This window comes from Anastrepha obliqua, chromosome 5, assembly GCF_027943255.1.
Source record: "Anastrepha obliqua isolate idAnaObli1 chromosome 5, idAnaObli1_1.0, whole genome shotgun sequence".
NCBI classification, from domain to species: domain Eukaryota; kingdom Metazoa; phylum Arthropoda; class Insecta; order Diptera; family Tephritidae; genus Anastrepha; species Anastrepha obliqua.
Genome location: NC_072896.1, coordinates 152818 through 164929, shown reverse-complemented (window position 1 = coordinate 164929; position 12112 = coordinate 152818). Strand labels below are relative to the sequence as shown.

The 12112-nt window shown below is 33.0% G+C and overlaps 1 protein-coding gene across 9 annotated transcripts in view; it reads right to left on the bottom strand.

The window, feature by feature from the left end:
* Positions 1 to 12112, bottom strand: part of LOC129249265 (neurogenic protein mastermind) — a 108310-nt gene that overhangs the window by 60729 nt on the left and 35469 nt on the right. For 8 of the 9 annotated variants that reach the window (XM_054888968.1, XM_054888967.1, XM_054888966.1 and 5 more), the window contains one exon: positions 5086 to 5331. In XM_054888968.1, coding sequence (XP_054744943.1) covers positions 5086 to 5114 — 29 coding nt within the window. In that variant the 5' untranslated portion in view covers positions 5115 to 5331. The remainder of the gene's footprint in view (positions 1 to 5085; positions 5332 to 12112) is intronic. The other variant, XM_054888969.1, reaches the window with a different exon arrangement.

Genomic DNA, 12112 nt, shown 5'->3' with positions numbered 1-12112 from the left:
ACCATTCGAAGTAAAAGAAGAGAAGTAAAAAAAGAATGTGGTCATAGTTGACTTTAGTTTGCCTTCTATGACACTCAAGCATAGGGAATTGAAAATAATTTTATATCAAATCGATATTTACTTATTTTAAAGTCGGCCAAAAAGTAAAGAGGTAAATCAGAAGATGTGAGATGGCCGCATGAGGTTTGTTTCAACTTTCAACCCGTAAACTCGAGGGGAAGAAGTGCATGATTGTACAGATATATATAAGTACACTAACGCATACATACTCATTTATACTCACGAAGAGAGCCTGAAGTGTAACTACTCAATAATCATTTGCGCTTAAACTCAGGTATGGTTTCAAAAGCTGAGAGCGCAGCCAAAAAGTCAGTTAAATGAAGCGCCAATCACTAGGTTGAAAAATGCCCAGAGTCTTAACTTAGGTTTTCTACTCGTTGATAGCATTGTACACACATCGGTACACATATCAACAAACAGCTGAATAAGCCTATTACTGTACTATATACGTTGGCAAGTATATGAGCGTTGTTGTATTTTGCCATATATTCAACTAAGCTTCATAAATGTATTTACTGGCAGACTTTCACTTTCGTTTTCTATTTAACTTTTTTTGTATCTATGCATGTACGCATATGTATAACCGAGCTGGTATTGCTTTTAAACTGATGAAACGTAATAAATCTCTCAGTTGGGATAGAAAATTACCTTTATTACAAGTAAGGAAGGCTAAATTCGGTCCGGGCCGAATACTTTATATACCCCCGCACATTTTCGTAAAATTAAATAAAATTGGGGAAGGCTGTTAACAGTAATTATGTCGCATCTAAATGAGGTGGGGAGTAGTGCGAGATACATGCATTTACCCAAACGCGCGTGGCACCGCCAATTTAACAAAAATTACTAGCGTCGAATTTCTTTTTTTGGGTTCGTCATTTGTACCAAATTTGCATCATTTATAAAAGAGTATCTCGTTTTCTGCCTTTTTAAATTACCGTTTAAGGGATATATTTAAAAAGATAAAGCATAAATTGATGCAACGCCCGCATTTATTCGTTGCAAACGTAAACATTATGAGTAAACGTCACGCATAAAATTATCACATGGAGTAGCCTACTTCGGCGTATTGCAACGCCAGCAAAGCCTGAACAACTTCGAAAACCACAACGACTGAAAAGACTGGTATTTAGTTTCGGTGTATTAATATTATTCTAGCAATTTGTTACTTATTGCCATCTATACACATTTCTGCCATTTTTTAATTATATTTAAAAAATAATAAATATTAATATAATAAAGAAGTTTCAGGCAAATTTATCGACAAAAAATATGAATCCGATGAAAATAAAACTTCTTATTTCAAACAAGTTTAATTTGTTTATTGTATTGTAGACCTTCTTCAAGCACATATTAGCTTAATAAAAAATATTAAAATGTAGGAAGAGTTTTCGATTATATCGTTGCGTATTCATTTGAACCAGAACTACTGTTGGAAACATTTATTTGTCACCAACACCTGAAACGCCTGTAAAAGGCAGAAAATTTGGTTACTTCCAGCCGTTCTGAGCATTTCGGCCTCGCTTGTGGAGGTGTTTTTTTTTTATATAGTTGCACTAATTTATAATGGAGGCATAAGCAGCGTAGGCGTCAACGCCTGAGAGAACTGGTATCTAGTTTTATCTTTAGGGTAACAAGGAAATTACTGAGGCATACCGTTTTGAAATTTAAATATTTAAACAGCTTTTAATTTTCTCCAATTGTTTGATATTTTTAGCAAAAAACATAGCACATGCCTGCACCAAAAATTGTCGTTGACCCACTTTACTTCTTTTTTATTTTATTAATATTTTTTTAACATTTACTTTAATATTAAATCGTTCAGCATTTAGTAGCCAGTTTCTTAGAACTTTTATCGCAACGTGTGTTCAATATAGAACAAAACAATGAAAAGAAACCCTGTCACATGTCAGAAAAATTCTTCTGATGTTCTGTACTTAATTAATTTAGTATTTAATTCTAGTTTTTTTTTTTTAATTTATTCTTAATTCTAAATCAGTTCAAATAAGTCAGCAATGAAAACCCAATGGCATACGCATCATCAAATGGATCCAAATAAAAAATTGCGCTAAGAGCTGAGCCCGAGCAGCATATTCTTATTAAAAATACTAATCGCACGTGCATATACCCACATTACATTTTGTGTTATTGTGATCAAATTAACTAATCAATGAAGTCAGTATTTTTGAAAACTTGCAGGAGAGAAACAAAAATTTCAATTCCACAAACTCTGCTTGACCATATTTCATAATAATAAAAATTCACATTGTATGCAACTTTTGCAATTTTTTCAACAGTCTCAGCAAATAATGCATTTTTTCTTGCATTCGTTCGTTTATTGCTATGCATTTGTTGGCATTTTTACTTTTGTTTGCATTTGTTTTTGATGGTTAAGGTTGGTTTAACTTCAAGATCACAACTGAATTGGCATCAGCGTTGGCTGGAATGATGGAAAATGCAGCCACCAAAGAGCCGACAGCATTAAACTGCCAGCTAGTAAACAAGCAAGAAACCTCGACCACAAAAAAGGTAGCACAATGTTGCAATTCAATGCTGCGGTCGACTGTTATGCGAGTTTCCACAAAACAAATGGTATACATAGATATGCAAGTACATATTTTCCAGCGGACGCATTTGGAACGCGTAATGCTCGAGGCTTCCAACATAGAGCGGAGCGAAGTATCCACATGTCATACTTTTGGGTCTGATAATGACAAACCAGTTCCTCATGTGTAACTGCACATCAACGCACACAATTTTTTTATACATTTATGTGTACATGTACACATGTAATTTTATGTATCTTGCGTTGTTGCCAACAATTTGCCATAACCATCCAGCAAGCAATCGCCAGCTAGGCAGCCATTCAACGAAGCAAACGACAATTGTAGCCGATATCTCTGGTAAACTTGGTTTTTGCTTTAATTTCGATTTTTATTTCACCTTTTTGTGTTTTCCAGTCTGTATTTTGCTTGATTTCCACGTTTTTTATTGCTGTTTTTGCTTTTTTGAATAGGATTTTATTACAATGTACTGTATCGCAAGCTGTGATATTAGACACGGTCTGATTAATTCTATGCATTTGCTTCTAAATGAGTAATAAATAAACTTAGATTTAAATGTATGAATAAAGTTTTATTTAAAAATAAAATGTTTGTAAAGTTCCGGTGCTCGTACCTATTAGGTCTAAAATTTAGTAACACCTAATAAATACATAAAAATTAGGATTTAATCGAAAAATTTAAATTTATAAAAAATTTCAATAACACGTTTTATTAAACAAAAACATAATAAACACCATAAATGAAAGGTGACTCAGCCAATAACAACATAAAAACTTTCACTTCCCCTCTGTACATCAAATATATTACATATGTTTGTACATATACATATATATTATTGCAAATGAGATAGCAATTTCATTCAAAGCACAACGAAGTGCTTGAATTAATGAGAATTACACCACTACTTAGAAATGTAAATACATATGCAGGCATGATATAAATAAATACAGGGTATCCCAAGTTCGTGTTGATTTTTTTAAAACCAAAATTCATACAAATTCTGAAAAGGAGTTAATTACCCATTATATGTGCCAAGAGTAAGGGGTCTGCAAGAACTATAAATGAAATTTGAGATAGACAGACAGAAAATAGTCCAAATGTGTTAAATCGGGCGATCTTGGCGACCAAATTACTGCAGGGAATGTCGTTTGGTCATCAAAATGTGGATGTTAAGACAAAACACTGCTTAAAAAGAAACTTAAAACTTGGAAGGCCCTTCTATTAATATTTAGTCATATAAACATTAAACGAGCGAGTAACAAACGAATTCCTCTGTCAAAAAGTTGTTTGTTTAGCTTGCCGCAAAAAGGTATGTTTTTCAATACTTGTATTACAGGGTGAGGCAACTGTATTTATGGATTAGTTTGATTGAATTAAACCAAAAGTGACTTTGCTGTATCTTGGCCGACTCCCGATGAAGCTCTTGTTTGAGATGTCTAACATCCTAGTATTTTTAAGCCAAATGTGCTCTTTAAAATTACTATGCATAAAAGTCAGATAAAAACTCGAAAAGAGAGAGTAGTCGCAAGACTAAATGTAATAAAAGGTATATGTTTTCCAAAATAGTATGCCAAATAGCTCACGTAATATACCCACAAATTTAAGTACATACTTATATACTTATATGTCCTGAAACGAATGAAGAAGAATGAATTCCCTATAATTTTTCATATCATTAAGTGCTATGTATTATAATTACTTACATACATATATTACATATGTGAAACTATTTTTTGAATAAGTTCAAAAGAAGAAATGCTTTTTAACACATAAATTTTTATTATTTAAGCATTTAAAACAATATTTACATTATATGTATAGAACAATATTTTAAAATACATTTTTAAATGCAATGGCTATTGCCACAAAATTGGCCCATTTTCAGAAAGAAAGACTCGCTTCCAAATGCTTGTCTCATTTATCCTTTATTTTTGCCTACTATACCTAACGACAGTGACAATGACCGCGCCAGGACACGTGTCGATGCGGGCAGCCAAACATATTGTGCCTACATTCGTGGTGATGGTTATTTTCCACAATAAAATGTAAGCCGGTATGAGTTTGAATGTCCTTTTGATGTAAGAGAAAGAAATTGTGTTAGTATAAAAGTGTACAGACATATTGAAAAGTCGAATGGGATCGATAATAGAAGAAATAAAAGCAACAACAATTAACATTTGTTAGATTTTTGACGCAATGCAAAGAAACTACAAATGGGAAGCGAAAATATAAGCCAAAACACATCAGCTGAAAAATTTAACAAAAGGTTAAAGCCAAAAAGTTATATATAATATAAATACACAAATGATCATTTTTACTATACCATTTTTATAAAGCTAACAATACTGAGAAAACTGTCACGAGTAGGATCAATAAAATCGATTTTATCAATATCTACGTATCCATATCAACTCTGTATTATTCTACGACTCTAAAGTGTGACGAGTATAATAGCTTTACTCACCCTGCATTTTCGGCAGCAGCAATTGACATGTGGGGCTCATCTGTTTGCTGCAATGTCGATGTCCCCGTGTGTCGTTTCCACACAGTATTGCAAAAGACACGTTTTCAGTTTGTTATTCCGTCTTTTTAAAAACTGAAATTTCAATTGAAGCGGATTTAAGCGATTTTTAGTTAGAGCAGTTTATTTCTTTTTTCTCAATCGTTTAACTTTATTTTCTTTTGACGCGTATTGAATGAAAATTATCACCTGGAAAGAAACAAAGTCAATAAAAGTAATTAAAAAAATAAATTGAATTTTTATATTATGTAGTTAAAATATTGAAAACCTAAAATTGCCAGATAATAAATATTGGATAGCGCTCCTAGACTTATTAAGCTGTACTTAACTTTTCAGAAAGTTGGGTTTTTTTTTTTCAGATTCATGAATTTTTATTTATTATGCAGAATTGTTACGATATATTCGACTTTAAAGATTATTTGATAGTATAAAATTACGATATTTTAGTAAGTATTATAGTAAAACAAGCTTGCTCAAAATCGTTTAAGTTGAATAATTATTCTCTAAACACGTTGGACTCATGCCTCCTGTAGTTTTGTTTATATCGGCTGAAACCTATGAACAATAATTAAAAAGCTGCTTTAAAATCTATTGAATACGTAGTGAGAAATCATTACACATAAGTGCATTATAACATTTCTTTTGAACAGGAAACCACAAAGTACATAGCTGAAAGCTACTGCTGCTTTTTTCACCTAAGGATAAATGTAATATATCCTTCAGAAGCCGTTTTCTCAACTAACTTCTAACGTTACAGGTTACTCCATAGTGGCGTTGAACACATTTTCGTTCCATCAACCGCTTATTAAATTCTCGATACGACATTTAAAGGTTAAAGTTATGTGAGTTTAGATTGTAATTTTTAAATAAATCACTCGCGCGTTGCTTTTTTAATGCAAATGGAGGGGTCAACAATTTCTTTCCACATCTAAACGGGAATTAGACTTTATGACAGTCTCTACCATAGCAGAAATATCTCGGTGGTTTATCATGCCTGTAGGCGGACGGCCGCCTTTATCCAAAAACTTATTAATATATCATTTGAACAGTTATATCCAAATATATTTTAAAATTATCACTAAATGAATTTTTCGAAATATGTACACATAATTATTACAGTTAGTCCTATCTAGTCTGTAAGAAACCTTGTATTTCTTCTTCTCCTTCTTAGCATCACAGTTCTTGGTAAACCATTCATTCACAATCTTGCGCCGGGTGTCTTTATCTAAAGCTACCTCCTTCCACCGCCGAACGTTTAGCCTTTCAAAGTCAACTGCCACGTTTTCAAGCCACATCTTTTTAGGGCGTCCTCTTCTTCGGCCTCTAACAAGGCGTAATTCAACTGCCTTTCGAGTTGTTCTCTCCTTAAGCAATCTAAACATGTGTCCGAGCCATCTTATCCTCTGAGATTTTATAAATTTTGTCACAATTTCGCTTTTTGCTAATAGTTCCAGCTCATGATTATATCTAATTCGATAGATACCGTCTTGTAGTCTTACAGGTCCATATATTATTCAAATACCATTAGCTGGTTAATTTCAGTAGTTTTCAACGTACATAGTTCGCAACCATAGGTAAGCACGAGGCGGATCAAAGTTTTGTATATCCTTAACTTTTGGTCGCGAGATAATAATTTAGAATTAGGCAGCTTCAAATTAGAAGCAGCTTCAATTAGAGCTAAAACTCTATCACTTCATATCAGATAGGTAAATTCTTGTACAACCCTATATTTCTGAATTTACTAAATAAATGAATAAACCCGGGACTAACGGAAATTTAGCAACGCACAAGCCCCTCACGACTTAGGCAGCCACCAACCAAGTCAGCAAAAACAAAAAAAAAATGCATGTAATTCGAATATACCAGCAGAAACTTTAAGAAATCACATCAAAAACAGTTCTGTTTTATTTATTTTGGATTTGAAGAATTGTAATAATTTTAGGTTACTAAGTACGAAATTAAATTTTAAATGAGCACATTATTGCTGATGATAAGGAAAATGGTTTCAAGTATTCAGCAACGTGTTTGCTTTTTTTTAATTTTTAAACTTGTATGCAAGAAAGAAATATATACATACATATTACCGCAAATGTATATGTATGTGCATATGAATGCATCCCTACATGTAAACACTTGAATAAATGTTTCTGAGAATGTAAATGCAAGTCTTTATTCCTCAAATTTCTCTTTCGCACAGTTTCAGTCTCTCCTTTGGAGTATGTGAACTGCTGTTGATGTCATCAGCCCGCACAAAAGCTCCCTTTTTGGCTGCACACGCGATATGCAATTTTCAGATATGTATGCAAGTGCCACAAGATGAGGACCATTGGCGAGATATGTACCAGTATATGTGGCACGATTTTTACAAACACTCGCTCTTATGCTTTATTTGTACTTGCCATATTTACATATACTCGTATAAATAACTGCAGCTTTTAAAGATTTTTGTTATAAGACACAGCAATTATTTCATACACTAAAAGTAATTATCTTTGAAGAGATTAAACAGAATACATTTCAATTAAATAAAAACCAAGTTTTCTAGAAGTACACGTTTTATCGACATGTCACAAATTAATATCATAATTAGATAAGGCCAAATATTGGATTGGTTCTTAAGTACGCCATTTCGGTGGCATATCCCAACCATCCAGGTAGCCCGATCTGGCCACCATGAACTTAGTAAAGTTTATGAAACAAGCCCAGCGACTATTTCAGCACTAAAAGAAAATATCTTTCGCGAGGTTAATGGCATCCCGCCATCACTTCTCTAGCGAATGGCACAGAGCACTTGTATCCAACGTAGCGATCAACATTTCGAGGAAATAATTTGTAAAAAGTAAACCGCACTTGTCTTCTTTGTGTTATAACTTCGTTTTTACATATACATATGTATGTATGTGCGCTGGGTGTAAAGATTATTTCATGTCGCTTATCACCACATCAATATCATCATATGTACATTCCTAAGTATAACGTAATCTTTATCACGCACATTAATATCGACACCATCTCGATATTATAAAACCAGCTGTATACCAGTTTCTTTAAGACCACCTGTTAGAGCAAACCAACAACTATCAGAACTTCATGGTACCGTTAACGTAATGCTGTAATTCAAAAACACCGAATATTCTGCAGCTAACAAGTTCAGATGTAACAACTGGTTAGTTGGATATCAAAATTAGCATTAGACGTGATGCAACAATGCGAAACGTCATAGAAACTTGTTTTGCGGCAACAGGCTTCAGGCAGATGAAGATATGTTTATCTGATGAGCCCCGGGTTTGAAGGAATTTGCTCCATTGCTTGTCGTTTTTACTTACCAAAAAATCTGGACGCTGCTATTGGTAATTTTTTGTTTTTGTAGTTTAGTAATATTATTGCTGTTATGTTTCCAAACTGTGATTAAAGTATTTGCAGCAACAAAAAAATAATCACACATATATTTTAATATTAACAAAATCTCTCGAAGTGGAACTTGGTAGGTGAAGAAGAAAAAAAATTATAGTTATGATCCGATTTAGTTAATTTTCAGAATGATGCTATAGGTGGTGCATTATCTGACTGGTCCGTTTTGGATGTTTGGCCGAGCTCCCCCACCTATTTTTGGTATGCGACTTGACGTTTTCCACAAATCGAGAAAACAGACTCACAGTTTTACGCATTAATAGCCTTATCTGGAATGAGGAAGGACAGATTTTTTCAGTGCTAGTATAACTGTGGTGAATTTTTTAAACTGAGTTTAACTATGCGAAATTGCACTATGACTTTCTTTGTTGTAGTTATCTGGAATTTGTTGTTTTTAATTTTATATAATTTCTGTGTGAGTCCGTCACTTTTCCGTGCTGATGTCTCGATAAGTTTTTCCCAGTTATTCATCAGCCATATTTTATCCAACGTTCTTTATATATTTTTAGTATAGTTATCTTGATGAGAACATCCGATGAATGGATGGATACAAACGCTCCGGCTTTGGAAGTATTCGATGCGGTACCAGCTGGTGGTAGCAGAGGAAGAGGAAGGCCTCCTCTGCGTTGGAAAGATCAGGTGGAGAAGGACTTGGCTTCACTTGGTGTGTCCAATTAAGAACAAGAATCAGTTATTTTAAGCGGCCGCTGGTACGTGACTTTCATTCGGAAATGCGTAGGCTCGAATCTCCGTGCATGAAAAACCAAAAAGTTTTTTCTAATAACGCTCAATCCTCGTCAGGTAATGGCAAGAGAAAACTTCTCATTAAAAATATCTGCCGTTGTAAAAACGGTCAGAGACTTAAGTTACAGCGTATTAGCAGTATTAAAAAATTATATAATTTCGATAGAAAACAGTCTGATTATTTAAATTTGACTATAGAAGTTGGGTTCCCAAGAGTTTAGTTTTTATTGGATCTTAATAAAGTATACTGCGACCTCTGATGTGGTCTATTGGGCATGACTGCGAGCCTATCATTCGAAGCTCTTTATTCTGTATCATCAATAGATTTAGAGCCGGATAAGTTTTAGGTAAGAGAGTATTAGGCATCAAGAGATGCACATTGTGCGTTTCATCGCACAACTCCCAAACACGGCAAACGCTTCTTTTCAGTGGGAATTCGTAACTTCTCTCAATCCAAATTACAGAGCTTATGTGTTTTTTTTAAGCCCGCAAAAGTATTTTGGTCTATGGAATTTTGCTGTAGCACATAATTTCGCTAGGTTGTCCACCTGTTTCTTGTTGTTATGGCGAAGTTTTTTTAACACCTACTGTGCTCGAGGTCACATAGGGTGCTGAACTCGAATCTATTAAAAATTATCTATTACTCCACGTTTTTGAAATAAAATGGGTCCTGGGTGCTAAAACCTTATTGTTATCAAAAATATTAGAAACGTTTTTTCATTGTGACTTTTCTAGCTCCGATAAAAGTCAAACTCTCTTTATCTAACAATAGCATCTTCACGCTTTTTGTCTCATTGTTTTTAATTTTTAGAATCTATGTATGCGATTTTTGTACGTTTAACATGTAAGGCAGTGAATAAGGAGGTTTATTATTTTGTGTTAATATATGTAATTTGTTTGTAAATACATTCTGTACTAAGTCGTCTATATTTTGTATGAAGCTTCTATTAGACGATTACAGAGATTCTTTCATTTCCTGTTTATTTTTCAAAACTAAAAATTTATAATAATTTTTTTTCGTGTATAAACCAAAAGTTTCTAATTACATTTCCTCTTTATTTTTCAAAACTAAAAATTATAACGATTTTTTTTTCGTGCATAAACCAAAAGTTTCTAATTACATTTCCTCTTTATTTTTCAAAACTAAAAATTATAACGATTTTTTTTCGTGCATAAACTAAAAGTTTCTAATTACATTTCCTCTTTATTTTTCAAAACTAAAAATTATAACGATTTTTTTTCGTGCATAAACTAAAAGTTTCTAATACCAGCCATTGTATGACTTATATTTTCAAATATGAATTTAAAATTAAAATAACAGAAATTGTCAATAGAAAAACTTTTCGCCCTCTTTTAGAATATTTTCACAAATAATTGCTTTTTGCATTCGTATATTATGATAACACAGCCCTTAAGCTCTGTCGTACTTAAGTCCTTTTTTAGTGATATTGCATTGAAAAGGTACAATTGTATCGAAAACTCCGCAAACCGCAGCGTACTTAAAATTTTAGTTTAAGTTATAAAAATACTTTCAAAATGTTTCAGCTTAATAAAAATCTCGAGTATTTTTCAAAATTTTGACAATCTGTCAAAGTTGAGGAGAGAAGCTTAGTCATTTTTAAATCAAACCTGGTGTATGAGAATATGCGAGTACTAGTACAAGTATTTATGGCTGCTTAATTCTGATTCGTATTTTACGCACACAAATGTTCATTGCGTTGCGTTGTTTTTGCCGGTGTTTGGACGTTGATACTGATATTATTGTTGTATTAATTCATTTTTAGTATAACAAAAATTATAAGCAAGTTATATGTACCTAGTAAGCAAACGTAGATGCATGTTCTCTCCACACAAATTTTTGGCTATATACCTGCGAAGAAAAATAAAGCATTTTTTGGCTTTGACCTTGAAAAGCTTTATCTAAGAATCGAGTGCAATCAACTTTCCCCCTTATGAGTTTGATTTGTATTTGACGTTGTAGTTGTAGTGGTGGTACATATACATAGCAGCTGATGAACGTACGTATAGGTTTGTATTGTTCTTTCTATGGGAATTTCTATTGGTTTATACAATTGTTATATTTCTTACTCAACCTCCTCTCGCATTGTTGTTTGAGGGGTTGTCATTGTGTTGGTACTTCATTTGCGGTCATTCGGTAAGTTCTATGGTAATTTTTAGTAATTTTGGATTTTATACTTTTGGGTTTGTGTTTTCAGCACTGCCTTTAGTGTACTCTTGCAAGCATTTATTTATTGTATGTAACGCACTTTATTACTTATTACAGGTGGCGTTATAGGTAATGCTTTTGTGTATTTTAGCACAATAGTTTACTATTTCTATCTATTACAGAATTGTGTTTATGCTAAGTTTTCTTGTTGCTAAAAGTGTATGTAGATGATTCAAGGTAAAAAAATATATAAACATATGTACATACATATATATAATATATGTTAGCATATACTATATGTTTGTGAATTATAATTTTGAGTAAAGTCTTTAACTGAAGTCATTTACTGAGATACTTAAATGTTAAGTAATTGTATTAAAAAATAAGAAATGAAGTTGAAATTGCCACTCATGTAAAGGAATACAGAATGCAGCAAATTCCAAATATATGACTATTTTATTTTGCACATCTGCATGGATTCAATAAAATTATGAGCAGATGAGCACTTCATAACTCGAATTCAGCGCAGCTGTCGAGTATTGTGAGTTGAGGTGATTCACTTGTTGATGAAGTAAGGTATATCGCCCTATTGCTAAAAGCAACTCACTCTCTCACTGTTGAGCGTCCGTGAGGCCACAACGAAAAGAA